Source organism: Rhinolophus sinicus, chromosome 4, assembly GCF_057876585.1.
Source record: "Rhinolophus sinicus isolate RSI-liver-muscle chromosome 4, RSI-T2T, whole genome shotgun sequence".
In the NCBI taxonomy this organism is placed as follows: domain Eukaryota; kingdom Metazoa; phylum Chordata; class Mammalia; order Chiroptera; family Rhinolophidae; genus Rhinolophus; species Rhinolophus sinicus.
The window spans coordinates 57,383,035-57,405,908 of NC_142504.1; the positions used below are offsets into that span (position 1 = coordinate 57,383,035).

Consider the following 22,874-nt stretch of genomic DNA (forward strand, 5'->3'; position numbering starts at 1 on the left):
ATTGGTGCAGCCACTATGGAAAACAGTATGGAAGGTCCTCAAAAATTAAAAATATAACTACGATATGACCTAGCCATTCTACTTTTGGGTATTTATCTGAAGAAATTCAGAACCCTAATTTGGAAAAAAATATGTATTCCTATGTTGATTGTAGCATTATTTACAACAGCCATGATATGGAAGCAACCTAAGTGCCCATTGATAGATGATTGGATAAAGAAGTGGTGATACAGATATACAATGATATATTATTTGGCTATAAAAATAATGAAATATTACCATTTGCAACAATAAGGGGGACGGGCCTCGAGGGTATTATGCTAAGTAAAATAAGTCAAATACCATATGATTTCCCAATTTCCTGGTCTTCTATTTAGTCTACCCTTAGTGGGAGAATCGTTGGAGATTCTTCCAAGCTTTGGTTATCAGAAGGCACTAGTTCCTCTGAGAAAGGGAAATCATGTTGTACTTTTTCTTTTGGGTTTAGGAGACCTAGGTAGTGCATCGATACTTCTTTTAAATTGATTCTGGGCTTACTTTCCCATTCTGGTCTCAACAGCAATAGGCTTTTTTTCTGTACACTCTTCTATTAGAGATTAGGGTGTAGAAAGTTTAGCTACACTTTTCACTTTAAAGACAAAGCAAGAGGAGCTGACCCGGTGGCTCAGGCAGTTGGAGCTCCGTGGTCCTAACACCAAAGGCTGCCGGTTCGATTCCCACATGGGCCAGTGGGCTCTCAACCACAAGGTTGCCCATTCGAATACTCGACTCTTGCAAGGGATGGTGGGTTGCACCCCCACAACTAACAACGGCAACTAACAACTGCTACTAAAAATGGCAACTGGACCTGGAGCTGAACTGCGCCCTCCCCAACTACGATTGAAAGGACAACAACTTGACTTGAAAAAAATCCTGAAATTACACCCTGTTCTCCAATAAAGTCCTGTTCTCCTTCCCCAATTAAAAAAGCAAAAATAAATATAAAAATAAAAGACAAAGCAAGAGAAATATATTTTTTGGTTCTTAGGTATGTTTATTTATGTAAACGTCACTAGAACTTTCTAGTATATGTGCTGCCGAAGCGAGCACAACTAGAACTTTCTGATTCAAAATTTTAATGACCTGCAAAGATCTTTTCTCTATTACAAACTATGGAACAGGAGGTAGGATTCTACATACTAAAAGAAATAAATATCATATAACAAATATAATCTTTCTTTGAGGAACTTAATATATCTCTACATGTTCTGTACAAAATGAATAATGACAAAATTTTAGATAGTACTGGCCAAAGCTAATATATGAGGTTATTATTAATGGTTTTATACATTAAGTATCATGGGGTTTTGCCATAGAGTGGCCTATTTTAAGCCAAGATTGTTAACAGAAATAGCTGCTTATTAGATGTCTGGCACTTTTCTAAGACCACTGTCTGTATTAGATCATTTAATCCTCACAACAAACTTTTGAGGTTGGTACTAATTGTATCTCCGTTTTGTAGTGAGGAAGCTAAGATACAGAGGGATTAAATAAGTTGCTAAAAATCACATAGCTATTAATAGTAAATGTAACCCTCCTGTCTCAAGGGGATATAAATTTTCCTCTAGTCACACAGACATTGCCTCCACACAGAGGCTTCTGCCATAACAAAGAATGCCCCAAAAGAACCTCTGAGTAGAAAGCTGGGGCTGCCATTCCTCTGGGTGGTGAGCAGCATAGCTTGCCCACCTCTCTCTTACAGTCGTCCTCTTTTCTACAGCACCTTCATCTAGTGCAGAATCTGGTGCCTAAAAATTACATTTCCCAGAATCCTGTGCAACGACATTCTGGATGCAAACTTGGTCCCTTCGTTTAGAGGCACCTGTGCAAGATTGGGAAGGCAGAAATGAGTGAGCCGTGGGCATCCTCCTGCTGTTCAGCCTGTGGCTGCTGCATGCATGGCTTTGAGAAATCAAGCTTTTCTAATGCATGCTTTAGCATCCATTCATTTGCTTCATGGGTGTCTGCAGGCGGTGGTGGTGGCAGTGACCTACTCAGTTTGCCATGGCTGGTCGCTCATTGTGTTTGGAGAGGCAGTTGCTGAGGCCTGTGCAGCAGCCTCCTGGTCTCTGGATCTCAGTGAACGTATGGGGCGCTTGTACTCTGCAAGTCCCACATGGCCTCTGTGAGTGAGACAGAGGCAGTGCCTTGGAGAGCCACTGTTACGGTGGGGCTGTTCCCAGAGGCCCAGCCTAGTATCTATGTCTCCATTTATAAATGCCTAATTTCCTGCATTTAATTTATTTCTGCATAAAATATCTAGAAAGATTCTCTTTTTTGACATCTGACTCTTACAATACACTTGGATTCTCAAGCAAAGACTAGTTACTTTCCTAACAATTGGCAATAAATGCCTTTGGGGAAGGAGTTGACGTCTCAGTATAGATGGTCTAGGCAAAAATCCATTTTCTTGTGTGATATTTGTTATGAAGTGTTATTATTAGTGTAAGGGAATGGAATACTTATGAAGACCATTGGCAATCTCTTGAAATCTCTTACATTTCCCAGACTCCTGTGCAACGATGTTGCACAGGAGTCTGGGAATTGTGCTTAAAGGCATACAGCGAAATGTATCTTGTTCTCTTTTAAGTGTATGTTATTTTACCATTTTCATCAGTCTTTTCTGATTCTTTTCATCCACGCACCTTCATCCTTTTCTCATTTGCACCATTGTGGTTCCAGGATAATTAACCCCCTCTTATACTTACTTTATTCTAATGAAACTACCTGTTTTCTTGGATAAATCCTCAAATTTATTAGAAACTTCCTGAGAACATAGGCCATGTCTTGTTCACCAGTATATCCCCAGAGCTTAGCACAATGCTTAAATACACATTTACCTAATGCATGAATGAATAAACCCCTTGCAGGTGTTATTGTATATGGGTACCAGACTATGACAATTAAAGTGAATTTTCTAGCGACTAAGTAGATAAATTCAGGTCAACACCTTGCCTTGGAGAATTGGCATAATGAGGCAAATTTCTACCTGGGTGTGAGACTCATTATATCTGTACTCAAAACCCAGGGAGCTGTGAAAATAGTATGCTTTTTTGCAGAAATAAGGCAATTACTATAAAAGACATATTATGCAATTATCTTAGTAAACCAAACAGGGCTGTGAGTATACACTATGAGTACAAGGACAGGCAAATTTTGCAAACAAGTGATTTTCCAAAGGATGCAAACAGTTCCTGCTCTTAATGAGGCAAAGACTGTATTGCCTTGCTCAATCATCTTTGCCAAAGAAGAGGCAGCCAAAATGTGCAATCATAGCTGGTCGCAAGTAAATGATAAGGTATCTCATTTACTCCTCTCCTGTGGGCTCTGAGGTGTTACTGTCTCCCACCTTGCAGTAAATGGCACCAAAGGCCTTGGAGCTGGGTCCTTCATTTACAAGCCCTGTCCTCTTTGCACCTCATCATCTGGTTTACCAGGCTAGCCAGGTGTAGGATGTGAACCTCAGGATATTGTAGGTGCAAAAAGGGTAGCTCTGACCTAGCTCCTCTCTGCAAAGCAGGGGCTCTGAGCCTGCCTTCAGGAGCCCCTGAACTCTGGTTGTCCCTCCAGTCACTGCAGTGGATTTGGACTCTCAAATCATGGTTTGCCCACAGCTTCACATCTATCTAGCGCATATGGTTACTTTTTGGTGAGTGGAAACTGTAAAGGCCCCATAGAAAATCAAGGTAAAATTTACATCCCTGTCTTGGTCTGCACTGAAAGCATGGGTTCTGAATCCTAGGCGGGAACAGTTAACTTAGTCTTCGCAGATCTGATCTCACCAAGAATGTTCCTTTCCTACTTGGGCACGGGCTTTAATAAGGACATTGGTGGGTTGCATTGTGGTGAGCAGAAAAAGGGCAGGAGAGGAAACATGCACAATCACCCACCAGTTGCTTGCAGTCTTCCATGCAGCAGGCTCTCCATTTCAGCCTGGGGCACCACATTGTGGCCTTACTCCGCCCTCTACGTGCCCACCCTCCATCTCCACCTGGTCGCTTCTTCTCATCACTCAGCACTCTCTGATCACCCTTCCTTCTTGTCAGGGCACTCTGTTCTTTTCCTGCATATCCCGTATCACAAATTGTAATAATACATTTATTTCTTTATTTAGTGTTTAAAGTCTGTCTCCTCAATTGTAAGCTTTAGTTCAGAAAGGACTGTATATCAGTTTTGCCCAACACTGTGGCACCTTTTCCAGGATCGCAGATTACTGGATCTTGATAAGTATCTGCTGAATGAACAAATGAATCCACAAGTGCATGAAGGATGGATGAAAAAATTCATGGATGATTCCATGTATTGGATGATGATGGGTGTCCAGGCTGAGGAAGAGATGATGGAGAGAGGGGCCCATGAGAACTGGACCCCAAATGGAAAGTGTGATTGGATGTTTTCTTTATGCCTCATTCTCAGACCCAAATAGAGACCAGTTAATGAAAGCTTTAGGAGAAGATTTTCACACTAATATTTCACACATGTAAGAACTATTCAAAAGTGAAATAAACTGCCATAGGAGCAATTATATCTCTGCTTCTGGAGGTATTCAAAACCAACTGGATGATCACTTGCCAAGAGTGGGGAGGAGATTCCTGCATTAAAAAGGGGCTGGTCCTGGGGTACCTGTGGATACTTCTAGTTCTCTGATTCTGTAATTTCCGATGCTTTTTCCCCTGTTGAGTTGGAGGTGGCATTAATATCCTCTGCTCTTTTTTTCTCCACTAAATATGCTTTTGGCTGATATATTTCTCTACTCTGCTTCCTTTCTTTCTGGGGGATATAGATGAGGTCTTGTCAGAAAACTTTCTGGACTATAAGAACCGTGGAGTCAATGGTTCTCATCGGGGCCAAATCATCTGGAAGATTGATGCCAGCTCTTACTTTGTAGAACGTGAGTACTTTTCCCATTACTACTTTTCCGGACAAAGCAGAATTCAATTGGTTTGTTCTTTGTACTATTGTGTTGCCTCCACTTAGAAATGTGCCATGTAAAAGAGAGACATAGATTTGATAAGATGCCTAAAAAGAATGAGTAGTGTGCAGCAGTTGGGTAATAGGTGTCCAAAACAGCTCAGAAGACCACTTCTCTAATTGAAAGGAAAAGTTTTATTCATGTTCATTCATTAGCCTCTGGACTCAGGACCCTTGGGTTCACGTCCCTTAACTTTCACTCCATGACTCCTCCAGGTTCTCTCCAACTTTGTGATAGCTGCCCTTTTACATCCTGTAGCCCAGCTTTGACTTTGCTTGACCCAGTCCTTCAAGGCTCCTTGCTCATGACTCCAGTATGTTGGGGATATCCTACTTTTCCCTGATCTGTGCTCTGGCCACAATTCCTCTTTGATTCCTGATCTACTGACAATTCTAAATGTATAAACTTATCATCATGTATTTTACTGATATATTTCTAAAATTTTTGCTAGCTTTGAAAATAAATCATTTTCACAGTTACGGGAGGATGATTTTCATAGGTCCCTATACTGGGGACCCATTGCATGAGGGACTATCTCTATGGGCCTCATGTTTGCCAGATGAAGGAATGCACGGATTACCTTTAGTCTATAACTCCTTCCCTCCAACTTGGGTAATGAAAATGCTAAATGCACAAATCCTTTCATGTATTACCTGGTTCATAGCAGGTATTCATTCAATATAACAACACTTCTGAAGGAAATGGAATAGTTTATTGTTTCAATTGCCCACTTCTCAGAGAAAATGACATATGGCCAAGAACCTAAAGTTGTCTATTATCATTTGATTTGTGGTTCAAGAAAAACTATGTCCTCTAGCATGCTTTATTCCCATTTATATTCACTCTTATTTTCATTCATTCACTCAATAAACAAAGACTACAATTTTAAAGATGAAAGGCCTAATGTCTGCTTAGTGTCTGGAGGCTTATGATGTCTCTGCTCCTAAAACTGACACAAATGGCCTCCCCCATTCTTTTTTTTTCTTTTCTTTCTTTTTTTTGCATTGGCACATGCAGAAGGGATAGACAGTGAGGAAATTTGATACTATCAGATGTAGAGGGGACATGATTTTATGGTATATGGTTGCCGGCCTTTGATTTTGAGTTAGGCAAAATAGAATTCTCAACAAGAGATTTCCTTTTCCTTAATGGAAAGAGAGCTGACTCTAGGTGGTGAACACACAATGCAATACACAGATGACGTATTATAGAAATGTACATGTGAAACCTATATAACTTTACTAACCATTATCACCCCAATAAAATTAATAAAAAACGAATATTTCAAAATCAATAAATATTTTAAAACTAAAAAAAAGCACAATACTTATCTCCCTGACTCTAACTGTTCTCCTCTCTAATCCATCCTGCACACTGATGCCAGACAAAATGCCTTAAACCCAATTCTGTTACTACTATCTGCCTTAAAGCCTCATGGCTCTACTTTCTCACTACATCAGTTGCAACCTCTCTATCCAGCTGCCAAGCCTCAAGACAACTCCCCTCATCCCTCAACCCTACTTCTCTAATCTCCCCAGTATGCCCTCTTTTGTCCTAGTCATGCCAGCATCATCCCCAGTCCCACAAACATTATAAAGAACACGGTGGGCTTGATTTGGGTATAAAGATAGGTCCCAACTAGTAGTGCCTAATAGGACTTCTCAAATGCCAGTAAGACTTTCCAAATGCCAATAAAACAAAGATTGGGCATACAGTCAATTAGTATGTCTAATATTCATTGTTAATAAATAATAGTTGACGGTATACTCCAATCTACATTGGAAGTTTGATGGGAGAATCCTTTCTTACTACATACCTAGTTTCTTCTTTTGGATTCTAACTGAGAGGTAGACACAATTTATGGTCAAAGTACAATATCAGCTCAAAATGGTGCAAGCATGAACACAACTTTCAAGTTTATATCTTTTTAGGGTCAAGGAAATAGGTATTAAGGATGATATGAAGTCTCCTGATAGTTTCTTCATTCTGCCCATGCCAGTGTGTGAAAGGGGAATTTGTATATAATGTCATTCCTTTCAAGGCAGTTCTTCAAGTTTTCTGTGACATAGAGCATTTCCTGTATATTCATCTCAAATAACAAATCATTTAATATGATTCATCAGCAGTATGAAAACACACCTTAAATATCATTAGAAAGATATTATAATATAAAATCAGCTCTGTAAATATGTAAAATATTGTCATAATTGAATGAGTATATTCAAATTTGGTTAAGTAGCAATGTCCTATAATAAACAAATGGCTTGCCAAGTCATATTCAAAATAACTAAGAGTTCAGCACCTTTGAAAAATGACATTTTAAAAATGTTCTGGTGCACACTTGAGAAGAACTCACTTCACAACATACCTGTTGGGCTGGGAATATCTCAGTGCTTTGGGGAAATAAATAGATGAAAGTGAAATTGAAAAGGTGGATATTTACATTTGCAAATATATCAAATAACTGATCAATATACTAAGAATATGTTATTCTGTACAAATATATAAGTAATTTGTCAAAAAGTAAAAATTTATTAACAAAAGGCTTAATTGAGTTTACAAATAATTAGAATATTAAATCAGGACACACATATAAATTTAAAAAATTAAAATTCTACAATGAATTATAGCTGTAGGAGTCTGAATTCATTAAAACTGTATAGGAGTTGTGACAATTAAGTTCGCGAACTCATCCTAGACAAAGGGTTACATACCTCATTGCTGAATATCACTATAGACACCTTTGAAGTACTCACCTTGTGAAACTATGCACCCATGCCAGTGCCTAGTCCACCCTCCTAAGCAATTTTGGAACCCTTTTTTTGGAATGGCCATTAGAGCTGTTGTCGTATTACCCTTGATGTCCTGAATGTCATCAAAATGGCTTCTTTTCAATATTTCCTTTATCTTTGGGTAAAGAAAGAAGTCATTGGGGGCCAGATCAGATAAATATGGAGGGTGTTCCAATACAGTTATTTGTTTACTGGCTAAAAACTTCCTCATAGACAGTGCTGTGTGAGCTGGTGCATTGCTGTGATTCCAGAGCCATGAATTGTTGGTGAAAAGTTCTGGTCGTCTAACTTTTTCATGCAGCCTTTTCAGCACTTCCAAATAGTCACCTTGGTTAACTGTTTGTTCAGTTGGTACAAATTCAGAATGAATAATCCCTAGAATATCAAAAAAGGTTAGCAACATTGTTGCAACAAAGTTTGTGAAATTATTTGCCCGACCTCGTATACCAGAGGTGCTAAAAAACGTGTACAAGTGGACCCTTTGGTCAACGTTGCTCAAGTAGTAGTTTACCATAATCAGAAGTGTCTGGACACTGATGGTAACCACTTTGAGCACCTCTTGTGCTTGCAGAAGAGAAACATGACTTGTGCTCATCTTTTGTTATTGGTATATATTAAGTATTGCAATTTTAATAGTTTTTTTTCTTTCTTAAAATGTGTATACTTTTTTGGAAAACTTTGTATGTTATATGAGTTTATGTTTTTTAATGTGAAATAGCCTGCATTTTCATAAATGTATGATTAAAAAAATGCCAAATTAGCAAATAGGAAGACACAGAATGTACAAAATGTTATTATATGGCTATCTTTCATTAACACATCAAACAATCAAAGGTCCTCTTGCTCTAATAAAAATGCAGAAGATTACAAAAGTTCTGGTTATGAATAAAAAAATAACTCTTTGCTGTCTCTAGGTAATGATAAACACATTAATCTTATCGGTAAATTATACCTTCTTAAAATTAAAAATAACTTTGTGAACTTTGAACATTGGCCATTTTAAATGTTGAGGTACAACAGAAGGTCATTCTTTCCACCTGGGGGTTAATTAAAATAATAAAATAAATGAGGTTTATTTTATTTTTATTTTCCAATTTTCTCTTTTTTTCCTTTTATTATTTCCTTTTATGAGAGTGAAGCTTGATTATCACTGATTACCTGGATATAATGTTCTAAAAGCATGTTTCTTTAGGATTATGATTCAATTTAGGATTAGGTAATTGCTACCGGTATTGATGCATAAGACTTTTTAAAGTTCTGATTCAATCAGATTTTGAAAGTATCACCAAATTAGGGACATTCAAAACAAATATTTTCTGCGTTCTCCAAGGAATTGCATGCAAGATAAAATACAAAGTAAAATAAAGCCTGAATCATTTCTTATTTTCTGGCATAATTTTTCCCTAGTGGGCACCTGGCTGTTTGACTATAGTAGTAATTGCTGTACTGTGAGAACTGTAAAGATGCAAATTTTAACAATGACAAAAGAAAGAACTAGTAAAACATTAGCTGTATGCACCCTGATAAAATCTTACAATATTGTATCGTTATAGTCACTCATTGACTATTTTTCAATATGTGCAATGCGGGCCAGTCTCAACCCCTCAGAAGGAGGTACCAGTCCTTGTAGACTGTGTGCTCTTATCAGAAGTCCTTCAAAATTGTTTTGCTCAGAAATAAGGATGAGAGGCATTGATTCTATTCTGCAGGCAGGCATCTTTGTCATTATCTCTGAAGCAAATCTGCTACATGTAGTTCCCTGTTCATTTAGGCTCCCCGTTGGTAAAAGAATAGTGTGCCTGGAACAACCATTGATCACAGCCAAAACAGTTTCTACCCAAGGGACCTCCTTTTTCTACCCACCCTTGTGTCATGTCATATTGTTTTCATGGTCATGATTGCTGCTTTCTCACAGCTGGCCATGCACAAACCAGAAAGCTACAGTCATTGTTATTGCTCTGCCTTGCCTTATTCCCTACCCCTCGCTCAATACCACTGGTCACCAGGTCCTGCCTGGCCTCCTGGTCAGTCCCCCACATTCAGCCACTTCCCCTTCTCTGCCCTCACTTCCAGATTCACGCCCTAATTACTGCCTGCTCTGAATTCATGACAAGAACATCCCTCAAATCTCTTTTCAGCACATCATTTCCAAATCCTTTTCCATCATGTCCTCCAAAATTTTAAAAACACACAGTGGCCCTTGTTACACATAACAGTAAATCTAAGCACCCAGTTCTGCTGTAAGGTTTCGAGAACACCCATTGAGCATGACGAAGTGAACTTTACACAGGGCGGGGTGTTAGGATTTGCCTTTTATTTACACATTTCAGTAGGTGGCTTCCAGGTGAGAGGTGTATGGGCTTAGACTCTGGTGTGGCCTTTTGGACCCTGAGATTCTGTTTCTTTATCTATAAAATGGATTTAACGCATGTCTCCCACAAAAGTGGCCCTGTGAAAATGAACTGATTCATCCTGGTGAAGTGCCACCCATGTGTCTGGTATAGCCAGATCTGCGGTGTAAGTAGGAGGTTTTGAATGAGGGGTTGAAGTACCGCTCTAAAAGGGTCAGAGTGGGAATGGACTCTCTGCTTTGCATTTCTTCTCTGGGAATGGACATATTGGTGTCTTGGTGACAACTGTGAATTAAATGGCTTTATTCTGGGAGTTTTCTGTGGGAAATGCTTTGCAGACAAAGTTGGAGACCGAGGGGTCACTGAAGGAAAAGCAGGACTCCCGGAGAAATAGCTGGCTTCTTCACTTTTAGCACTGTGGCACAGGCTTTCTTCTCTCCAGCATTACGGAATGAGAACAAGCTCTGCTGGAGCCAGAGGCCTCATCAGCTCAACACTCCAGATGGTTCAGGTGACACATTGTTATATAGCCTTTCATTTGAGTCTGGGCACATTTCCACCAGGACTACTGTGTTTTTTAAACTGGTGTGGCTAAGAACTACATTATGGGCTGCCATTTTTCAATCACTGTTTTGTTATTTCCAAGGACATGTCTCCATTTGTACTACAATAAACATTTGAGTCATAGGCTCTAAACCTCTAAAGACTACTTGTGGAGACTAAAACTAAACTTGTGAATCATAAACCTATGACAATCATACTGCATCATGGGCTTTCCATTATAAACAATTATGTCTCCTTATAAATATTTGCAACACAAATTGCATTTATATTATTATGCCATCTTATTTTTATTATATAATTCCATCAAAACAACCACTACTCCCATTGCTCATACAGTTTAATACTATCCTAATGGGAAATCATGGTCAAAATTGCATTCTACAACAATCACAAAGTAATTTCAATATTGCTTATGTTCTTACTTATATTTCTTAAATTTTGAGAAAGGAATGTATAGTTCTTAGCAGTACTTGTTAAATTTATTTTCTTCCTTTATCTGTGTCCTTTTACCACACAATTCTGCTGGTGTTCCTTCCTCCTAAACTTTTCCATCAATCTACTTCTGGTCATAGCTCACACTCATGCTGGTCTTCTTTCCTTCCTCATTTCCTCTACATTTTACTTTAAAAACCTAAAAGAAGTAATCTTGCTAGAGAGAAGTCTTCTGGGGTAGTAGAAGAAGGAACCCAAGGCACCAAATACACAGTACAAAAATACAAGTACACAATCTTTTAGCAGATCAAAGTGAAGCCTTTGGAAACATTTATATAGTAATAACTTGCCCCTTTGATGTTATTTATCATATATTTTATATCATACATCTGAGTACTAATGGAATGTAGAAAGAACATAAAGGTGATTACACTGTGTGCAGTTGGTTAGAGATGGCTCCTTTGAGGAGACCTTAGTAAAAGAATAGGGTGGAAGTGTGTGCCATGGGTGCAGAAGGCAAAGTCAGAGGCTAGGGGTGAGGTATGACCTAACTGTGGAAGGAAACAGAGCTGTGATGGGCTGGAACTCAGGTCAAAGCTGAGAATTATGTGAAAGATCAATGTGCTTACATTTTATACAGTATAAGAAACTACTTATTACTTTTTTAAGTTGTACAATAAAGTATGAAAATGGGTTTGAGGACTTATTCATATAAGGCAACTTACACACATTCAGTAATCTCAGCTGTGGCTTGTGGCATGGGTAAAAGATCAGCAAGATGACTGAGAGGGGCTTTGGTTACAGGCTAGTCGTGGTCTCAGCCACCAGAGGCCAACTTAAGGGTGTAGCTGTTCTGACTGAACAGGGCCAATGAGACAATGGGGGTATGGCATTGGGAGGAGGGGTTCAGGTGGGAAGACAAGACGTAGGAGTAAGGAGACACACACAGCAGGCTCATCCGCAGTCCACCCAACATGAGAAGCCAAACTATTGTATTCCGTTACTTCTTACCCTGTCAAATATTCCATTACATCTGGGGCCGGGGTGGGGGACATTAAAATCAGTCTTCAGTCTCAGATTAAATAACAGCCATACAAAGAGTGGCTGAGCCTTATTATAGAAAACAGCTAGAAAGATATGACCACATCATTTCATTCAGATTTGCAGCAATACAGATAGTGCTGGCTTCTGTTTGGATAGATGTCAAATTCTCCCAATGAGATAAAAGCTTTTAGTCAATACAAATAAATGGTCAAAGTCCTGTTAACCCCAAACTGAGATTTTTCTGAATTAACCTTGTGTTGCCATGACAGTGAGAGAACATACAGATTCATAGGCCTATCTTAACCCTACACTGCTGGAGACCTGCGGGGGACTGTGCAGGTCTCAGGGTCAGATATAGAGGTGAAGGCTTGATGCCTGCCTGCCAAGCTCTCACATTCCAGTGTGGGAGATAAGAATCTACTATTTACAGTGCCCTCTGTCAATGAAGCGCTCAACCCAGCTTTGGGGCATGGAGTTGCTTACCACCCATGGATAAGAGGACCTAGTAGGCAGACTTGGCCAGTGTGGAGGAAAGACTGGCGTTAGAGGCCAGGTGGTAGAGGTGTCATTCTAGGCAAGGGACAGCACCTACAAAAGCAGGAAAGCATGGAGGGGGCGGGTAGACTGGTGTAGGTGCAAAGAGTTGAGACCAAATCTGAGGAGGGGGAGGAGAAAGAGAGATCATCTAGTGTGAAAGATTAAGGATGGCCACAAAGTTCTTGATATTCCTCTTATGAGGAGGCAGGTCCATGTCCCCTCCCTTTGGGACTGGGTGAACTCTTTAACCCTGTGCTAATTCAGTGCTGAAGTGATGCTGTTGCAGCTTCCAGGTCCAGGCCTTAACATAATTGGCAGATTCTACTTCATGCCACTTAAAACACTCATTCATAGAGCCCTGAGACAGCTGCACTGTGAGAATCCCAAGGTCACCATATGAGAGGCTGCATGGAGACAGCATGCAGCCAGCACAGCTGTTACCTATCCCAGCAGCTGGGCACCCCCACAGGAAAGCCACCCAGTTGAGCCCAGTCACCTCACAGAACTTTGAGAGATAATAATACAGTCCTGGCTTAAGCTATTCAGTTTTGTGTTCGATTGTTATGCAGCAATAGTAACCATAACATCAGGGAAACCAAAAGAGAAGAGCCATGGATGAGAGGGCAGAGAAATTATCAAAGGGAGCATTGTCATCAGCATGACCTGGTGCGTGCCAACAGAAGTGTCACAGAAAACACAGTCTGGAATGTATCTGTGTATAGTGTCCCATGAGTGTTATGGTGATGTTTATAAAAAAAAAAAAAAAAAAAAAAAAAAAAAAAAAAAAAAAAAAAAAAAAAAATCAACGCGCTTGATCAGAATGATCCTGGTTTGAGCTCTAAAAGTCCCTAGTCCCAGGAAGTGTCTCAGTCCTGAGCACACTGGAATGGTGGTGGCCCTCTAGTAAATCTGCATTGGCAGAGAAGAGGCAGAGTAGCTGTGAGAATGACTCTGAGGTGGCAGCATTAGAAATCAGATCGAGATGGGCTTGAACATATGTCTAGACTGAGTGGAATGAGTCAGAAAAAGTAGAGTTCTCATTTATTTAGTACTTACATGTGTCCAACTTGGCAAGACTTACATCCTTTTATTGTATGCTGATGAGAGCATCATGAGGTGGGTGACATCACCGTTGTATTTGAGGAAAAAACTTAGTCTCTGAGACACATCATACCTTGTGTGGTAGATGATGCAGCTGGGATTTGCTCAGGCTTCTCTGTTGACACTCATCAGCCCCAGGGAAGAGCCAATGGGGGTATGTGCAGAGGTGGGACATAGAAGGACATGTGATGACTCAAGGCCTCTAATGAGTAGGAAGGAACAGGATGCTGAGAGCAGTGAATGACACCAGCCTTTCCAAGAAGCCCTTAACCCTCTCTAGACTGGATGACTGGAGGTATGGGTGGGTCAGGATGAGGATGGAGAGATGGATGGGAGAAATGTGTCATGCTCACCACTCTAAAGTGCCCCTTTTCTTAACAAGAAGGGAAAGAAGAACCTGGAAGAATCAGGAGTGATTTTCACTTCTACAAACATGGTAGAGTACAGTTAGAACTCTTCAAAAAATAGATTCTCTCCATTCTTCTCAAAGCCATTTTATAAAAAAATGAACCTCTTTCACTCAAAATTACAGACACGTGGAACTAGAAACAACTAGGGCTGTTGAGACCCTCCATATCCCTATCTCCAAAGAGGATTTCAGCAGGATAAAGGAAAAGCATTATGTCCATTTAAATCTCCATGAGCTGAGGACACAGATTACTTTCTCATTAAGGCTTGTGGCAGATGAAGGCAGAGAGAGCCAAATTTGGCAGGAGAGTATGTGGGGCAGATGAGGCAAACTGACCTAACTAAGATGATGCTGTGTCTGAACCTGCAGCCAGGTGGGTAGGGCCATGTCTCAAGGGTATAGCAAGCTGATTACCATGATGTCCAATTAGACAGACACAGCAGATGGGCATGAAGGTGGCTACAGTCATCTCAGGAGACGGGCCTGTGCTTGTCCCTTGGGATCTATGCATGGGTTATGAAATCTGACTCCTGGGCTATCATTTGAGGTAAAGTTTCATCCTGAGTAGAGACATAATAATAGAAATAGCAACAGCTAAGCATATCTGCACTCTCCGATGTGCCAGGCACCATACTGAGCCCCATTTAATCTCATGAAAACCTTAGATGGAAGATATTATTTTCCCTTTTGTTGATAAGGAACCTGAGGCACAGGAAGATAATACAGCTGGTCCAGTATTTACAAGTAGCAACAAATGGTGGAAACAGGATTTGAACCTAGGCAGTCTGACCTCAGAGCCTGCTCTTTCAGCCACCATGATGTCCTGATGAGACCAAAGTAAGATAGAAGGGCTCTCACCACTAGGAGTACAAGGGCAAGGTGGAAGTACAGTACAGAGTTCTGGTCCCAAGGAGAGTGGAGTACCAGGTAATACCCTAGATAAAACTGAAGTTGGAATCAGTGATGGATCACCTTCCAGAGTGATTGTAGAGGAAATTATTGGGCATTAAACTGGGAACTCAGACATCACTGGGCTAGCAAATCCTTTACTAGAGGACAGAAAGATGAGATGGTTCACATACAGCCTTCCTCTAATCCAGATGATTCTGAGTGGGGAACTCAGTAGTTCTCACTATAAAAAAGCTGTACAGAAAGTCAAATTAGAAGACAAAGTTTATTCACTAAGCTAAAAAGAGGAAAGACACAAAAAATCAGAAATGAAAGAGGGGAAATTATCAAGGATGCCACAGAAATATAAAGGATAATCCGAGAATACTATGAAGGACTATATGCCACCAAATTCAATAACCTAGAAGAAATGGACAAGTTCTTAGAAACATATAGCCTTCCTAGGCTGAACCATGAAGAACTGGAAAATCTAAATAGTATGATGACCAGTATGAAATTGAATCAGTCATCTGAAATGTTCCCAAAAGCAAAAGTCTGAGACCAGATGGCTTCACAAGTGATTTCTACCAAACATTCAAAGAGGATCTAATACCCGAATTACTCAAACTCTTCCAAAAAATTGAAGAAGAGACAATACCCCCTAACTCATTTTAAGAAGCCAACATTACTCTGCTACCAAAACCTGGTAAGGATAACACACACAAAAGGAAAATCACAGACCAATATTTCTGATGAATACAGATGCAAAAATCCTAAACAAAATTTTAGCAAATCAAATGCAACAATGCATTAAAAAGATTATACTTCGCGACCAAGTGAAGTTCATCCCAGGGGCACAAGGATGGTTTAACATATGCAAATCAATCAATGTGATACATCACATAAACAAAATAAAGGACAAAAAGCATATATCAATAGATGAAGAAAAAGCGTTTGACAAGATACAACATCGATTTATGACTAAAACACTTATTTAAATTGGTATAGAAGGAAAATACCTTAACATAATAAAAGCTATCTATGACAAACCCTCAGCTAATCTCATAATTGACGGTGGAAAACTGAAGCCCTTTGCTGTACATTCATGAACACGACAGGGAGGTCCCATCACCACTGCTTTTCAACATAGTATTAGAAGTCCTAGCCAGAGCAATCAGGTAAGAGAAAGAAATAAATAGCATCTAAATTGGGAATGAAGAAGTTAAATTGTCACTCTTTGCAGATGACATGATGCTGTATATAGAAAACCCTAAGGACTGCACCAAAAAGCTATTAGAAACAATCAACGAATACAGTAATGTGGCCGGCTACAAAATCAACATACAAAAGTCCATTGCATTCCTATATACTAATAATGGAATCTCAGAAAATGAAATTAGAAAAAAAAATTCCTTTTGCAATTGCAACAAAAAGAATAAAATACCTAGGAATAAACTTAACCAAGGACATGAAGGACCTATATACTGAAAACTATAAGACATTTTTAAATGAAATTGAAGAAGACACAAAGAAATGGAAAGACATCCCATCCTCATGGATTGGAATAATCAACATAGTTAAAATGGCCATACTACCCAAAGCAATATACAGATTTAATGCAATCCCCGTCAAAATCCTAATGGCATTTTTTAAACAAATAGAACAACAACAACAAAAAAGTCATCATTTGTATAGAACCACAAAAGATCCCAAATAGCAAAAGCAATGCTAAGCAAAAAGAACAATGCTGGAGGTATCACACTCCCTGACTTCAGCTTGTACTACAGGGCAACAATAATCAAAACAGTATGGTATTGCCAGAAAAACAGACACACACACCAATGGAATAGAATTGAGAACCCAGAAATAAACCCACATAAATATGGACAGATAAGTTTTAACAAAGAAGCCAAAAACATACAATGGAGAAATGACAGCCTCTTTAATAAATGGTGCTGGGAGAATTGGAAAGCCACGTGCAAAAGAATGAAACTGGACTGCTATCTGTCACCATGTACCAAAACTAACTCAAAATGGATCAAAGTCCTGAATATAAGAGCTGAAACAATAAACTGCATAGAAGAAAACATAGGTACTAAACTTATGTACCTTGGGTTCAAAGAGCATTTTATGAATTTGATTCCAAAGGCAAGGGAAGTAAAAGCTAAAATAAATGAATGGGACTATGTCAAATTAAAAAGCTGCACAGAAAAGGAAACCATCGACAAAATAGAGGCAACCAACCCAGTAGGAGAAGATTTTTGCAAACAGCTCCTCCGATAAGGGGCTAATATCCAAAATATAAGGAACTCATACAACTGAACAACAAAAAAACAAACAATCCAACTTAAAAATGGGCAGGGGACCTGAAGAGACATTTCTCCAAAGAGGACATACAAATGGCAAATAGACATATGAAAAAATGCTCTAAATCACTAATCATCAGAGAAATGCAAATAGAAACCACAATGAGCTATCACCTCACCCCAGTTAGAATGGCTATCATCAACAAGACAAATAGTGACAAGGGTTGGAGAGGTTGTGGAGAAAAAGGAACCCTCATACACTGTTGGTGGGAATGCAGACTGGTGCAGCAGGTATGGAAGGCAGTGTGGAGGTTCCTCAAAAAATTAAGAATAGAATTAACAGTATTACCCAGCAATCTCTCTCCTGGGTGTCTACCCCAAAAATCTGAAAATATTTTCCATAAAGACACATGTGCTTCAGTGTTCACTGTAGCTTTATTTACAGTGGCCAAGACATGGGAACAACCAAAGTGTCCTTCAATAGATGAATGGACAAAGAAGTTGTGGTATATATACATAGTGGAATACTATTCGGCCGTAAGAAAACATGAAATAGAACCATTTGCAACAACATGGATGGATCTTGAGATTATAATGCTAAGCAAAATAAGTCAGACAGAAAAAGTAGAGAACCATATGATTTCACTGATATGTAGTATATGAAACTGAAAACAAAAGAACAAGACAAACAAATTAAGAAACAAAAACTCAAGACACAAGCAATAGTTTAGTGGTCACCAGAGGGTAAGGGAGGTGGGGCGTGGTAGATGAGGGTAAAGGGGATCCAATATATCATGATGGAAAGAAAACTGACTCTGGGTGTTGAATATACAATGTGATGTATAGATGATGTAATACAGAATTGTACACCTGAAATCTACGTCACTTTACTAACATTTGTCAACCCAATAAATTTTAATTTTTAAAAAAGAAGACAGAGGTTATACATGATTTCAATCACTTTATCACACACTCTAGGTCTGACAATGCAGTTCACGAACTCATCCTAGAAAAACTGCTACATATCTCATTGCTGAACGTTACTAAGTTCACCTTCAAAGTATTCCCCTTGGGAAGCTATGCATTAATGTCAGCACCTAGTCTACCCTTCAAAGCAATTTTGGAACTCTTTTTCTGGTATGATCATCAGAATTGTCATCGTATTACACTTGATGTCCTGAATGTCATCAAAATGTCTTCCTTTCAATATTTCTTTTATCTTTCTGTAAAGAAAGAAATCACCAGATCAGGTGAGTAAGGAGGGTGTTCCAATACAGTTATTTGTTTACTAGCTATAAACTCCCTCAGAGATAGTGCCGTGTGAGCTGGTGCATTGTCGTGATGCAAAAGCCATGAATTGTTGGCAAAAAGTTAAGGTCATTTTCATCTAACATGTTCATGCAGCCTTTTCAGCACTTCCAAATCATAAACTTGGTTAACTTTTTGTCCATTTGATACAAATTCATAATGAATAATCCCTCCAATATCAAACAAGTTAGCAATATCGTTTTGACTTTTGATTTGGATCGACAACTTTTTTGGTCAAGGAGAATTGGCTGACTTCCATTGTGCACATTGACGCTTTGTTTCAGCGTCAATGGTACACCCATGTTCATCACATTGTTTCAAAACATGGTGCACCCATGTTTCATCTCTAGTGATAACAGCCCAAAACATTGTCTTGCCTTTCCCGAAGCTCTTGGCCAACATCGACTCTCCTTTGCTTTTGTTCATCAGTGAGCTCCTTTGGTACCATTTTTGCACACACTTTTCTCATGTCAAGATTTTCAGTTTAGATTTTCCTAAATAGTTCTCTATCGATGTTTACATGGTGAGCTATACTTCTCACAGTCAGCTGATGATTCTGACGCACAATTCAATGAATTTTTGCAATGTTTTCATCAGTTCTGCTCGTTACTGGCCACCCTGACCTCTCTTCATCAGTGACGCGTTCTCTTCTCTCCGAAAAACATTTAATCCATTTGTACACTGGCATTTCCTTCATGGCATTAGCCCCATAAACTTGAAATAACATTTCCCTGATTTCACTTCCACTGTTGCCAAGTTTAATAAGCAATTTAATGACTGTTCGATTTCACTTCCACTGTTGCCAAGTTTAATAAGCAATTTAATTGAAGCTCAGACATTCTCGCAACAGCACACAAAACATACAACAACAATAATGAGCGCCACTCAGCAAGACATCCCCACACTTCCACACGAACAGGTGTGAGCCACTGATATACCAAGGTTATGAAACCTTACCAAGATATCTGTACAGTTCTGCCAGTGTAAGTACATGGTGGCATGTTCACGAACTTAATTGTCAGATCTCATAAGTTCAGAATCTCCTCTATTTCAATGTATTTGTTATGTGTGTGATAATCCCATTTGTGTATAAAGTATTAATTATTCCCTATAGAAAATTTGTGGAAAAGATCAAAGTAAAAATCATCCATAAATTTCAACACTAGGTAATATTTTAAAATATTTTTTATCTCTAGTAACATATTCTCTTAGAGGAGCTTAATAAATTTTTATTCAATTAATTAATCAATTAATTAAGCTAGTGCTCAGACCTCCTGTGCAGGAAGCATGAGACTACAACCCACAGAGGACTCCTGAGCCATCTAGAGGAAGACACAGAGAAATCTGGGTGGAGGGAGGGAGCCAAGTGGTCCCTGGTCAGACACAGTGTAAGAGGGTGCCACAGAGAGAGAATGGAGTCATCTGACCTATCTAACTTCTTGCAATAAGGAGGTGGCAGAGAAGTCCGACCTTTTAAAGCAGAGGAGTCTGCTCTCTAGCAAACATTGCCTAGTCCATGCTGGAAATCTGGCCAACCAATTCAGCAAGTCCTCCTCTCTTTATTGATGCTGGGAAGTAGATGCTAGAAGAGTAGTGGGAAGGTGAGATATTCCCTCTTTCCACTTCATTCCCAACTTACACTTTTCTCTTTTGACCTACTGTGCCTTCAGCCTATGGTCATGCACAGCTGCAGTGTTCTTGGTGAGGACAGGGACCCATAGAGGTCAGAGAAGTCTACCTGCACAGCAGGTGTGCCTTCCCAGGTACTTGTCACAGCTCTGTGCACCTACCTGGGCCAGTTCAGAAGTACCCCCCAGGAGTTTCTAACAGGTCAACAGGTCTCTAGCCAACTCAATCTTTCACACCAGCTTTGGACATCCAGAAAAGAGTTCAGAGTTCAAATTATATAAAAATGTACAGAACTCCCAGAAAATCTCATTAATCAGTGTCAGTGCCTCATGTATCCCACTTTCCCAAAAGTCCAGAGTTGTATCGTCCCCAAGAATACTGCAAAACCCACCAGCACCCAAAAAATCCAGAAAATGCAAACAATGCCTTATGCATTGCAGCTTCTAGTCTAAACCCTGTTCCCTTCTTTCCAAGCGAAAGCATAGTTTGCAGAACCTGGTCTGTATTTAGACCCACATTGTTGGTCAGCTGCGTTACCTGAGGGAGACGGCAAACAAACAGAAAAGAAAAAGGAGAAAATTGTCTTTGTTTTTGCTTCACCAGAATGAGCACCAATTTCTCCTAGGTTGCTCCAGGCCTATGAGCTTAAAACCCAAGCCAGAAAATTCATTTTATAGGATAGGAATTGTGTCATTATGCCTACCATATCCTTGGGTGAAAATACAGTCATAAATACTGAACTGTCTACCGGAGAATGATATATGAGTAATTAAACATTTCTATTTTTATACAAATACTAGAAAATTGAAACTATGTATTCAAAGCATATCCAAGTCTCCATCAACCTGGCTGACATTGTTCATCCACCATGCTATGCTGATTTCCTCAGACCCCAGCCCACTCAATGTTTGCCCCCACCCCCGAGCCTCTTCCAGTATCTTTTGATACAAATGGCATGTCTTGGCATATTTTGCAGACTTTCCTAAAATCTCTCAAAGTTTCACAAAACTGAAACAAGAAGAATCTGCCTTCAGCATGTGCCATTTCTTTTGCTGAGCAGACCCAAGACCAGCACTAGAAACAGCCAGCCTGGGTTAACAATTTGGCATCTCGAGACACCTCCATGCCCACCGTAGGTGATGACCATCTGCAGATTGCATTCTGTCTCATTTTGAGTGGCCCCAGGCAGGGTACAGGCTGCTGCTGAACTTGGCCTACAGCAAGGTCTCTCCCAGGAGGCCCTCAGGCTGGCACATCCAGTGGCTGACTTTGGACCAAGCCAGAGCACTACCTGGAGCCTCTGAAGATTACACACTCAAAGGACAGTCTGGGGAGGCAATGGAGCCCTGCTAAAGTAAATCCTGCTGTGTAGCATCAGTCCCTGCACAACACCCCTTCATTGTAGTCATGGCCTGTCCTCACAACCAATCAGCCTGATGGTCAATCCCTCCCATTGACATGCAAAGAGCAATAAAGGCCCAACTACAATAGGAGAGCACAAACAACATGCACAAGGGACACATCTGGAGCACCTGGCTCAAGTGACCAGGAAAATTGTGCCACTGTGTCCCACAGGATACCTACTACATAAGGCCACTCTCTATTAAGACCAAGAGACATAGCAGCCCTACCTAACACATAGAAACAAAGACAGGGAGGCAGCCAAAATGGGAGACAAAAAATGTTCTTTTATGTCCCACATAAAAGAACAGAACAAAGCTTCAGAAAAAAGAACTAAACAAGATGAAACCAAACAACCTACCAGATAGAAAGTTCAAAACACTGGTTACAAGGATGCTCAAGGAACTTAGTTAGAACTTCAACAAACAGAGAGCAAGTATAAAAAAGGACATAGAAACCATATAAAAAGAACCAACCAGAAATGAAGAATACAGTAACTGAAATGAAGAATTCATTAGAAGGTGTCACCAGCAAACTGGATGAAGCAAATGATCAAGTCAGCAATTAGAAAGACAAGATAGCAGAAAATACCCAATCAGAGAAACAAAAGAAAAGAGAATTTTAAAAAGTGAGGATAGTTTAATAGACCTCTGGGACAACATCAAATGTAACAACATTTGCATCATAGGGGTACTAGAAGGAGAAGAGAGACAGCAAGGGATTGAGAACCCATTTAAAGAAATAATGATAGAAAACTTCCCTAACTTGATGAAGGAAATAGACATACAAGCTCAGGAAGTGCAGAAGAGTCCCAAACAAGATGAAACTAAAGAGGCCCACACCAAGACACATCATAATTAAAATGCCAAATGTTAAAGACAAAGAAAGAATCTTAAAAGCAGCAAGGAAAAAACAGTTAGTTACCTACAAGTGCACTCCTGTAAGACTGTCAGTTGCTTTCTCAACACAAACTTTGCAGGTCAGAAGGGGTTGGCAAATATTCAGTAATAAAAAGCAAGACCTACAACTAAGATTACCCAGCAAAGCTATTATTTAAAATAAAAAACAGATAAATAGCTTTCCAGCCCAGGAAAAGGTAAA

The 22,874-nt window shown here is 39.6% G+C and overlaps 1 protein-coding gene across 8 annotated transcripts in view; it reads left to right on the plus strand.

The window, feature by feature from the left end:
- Positions 1 to 22,874, plus strand: part of HECW1 (HECT, C2 and WW domain containing E3 ubiquitin protein ligase 1) — a 527,464-nt gene that overhangs the window by 290,702 nt on the left and 213,888 nt on the right. For 7 of the 8 annotated variants that reach the window (XM_088797859.1, XM_088797857.1, XM_088797853.1 and 4 more), the window contains one exon: positions 4,823 to 4,930. The exons of the other annotated variant lie outside the window; for it this stretch is intronic. In XM_088797859.1, the coding sequence (XP_088653985.1) occupies positions 4,823 to 4,930 (108 nt within the window). The remainder of the gene's footprint in view (positions 1 to 4,822; positions 4,931 to 22,874) is intronic. 8 annotated transcript variants of the gene reach the window in all.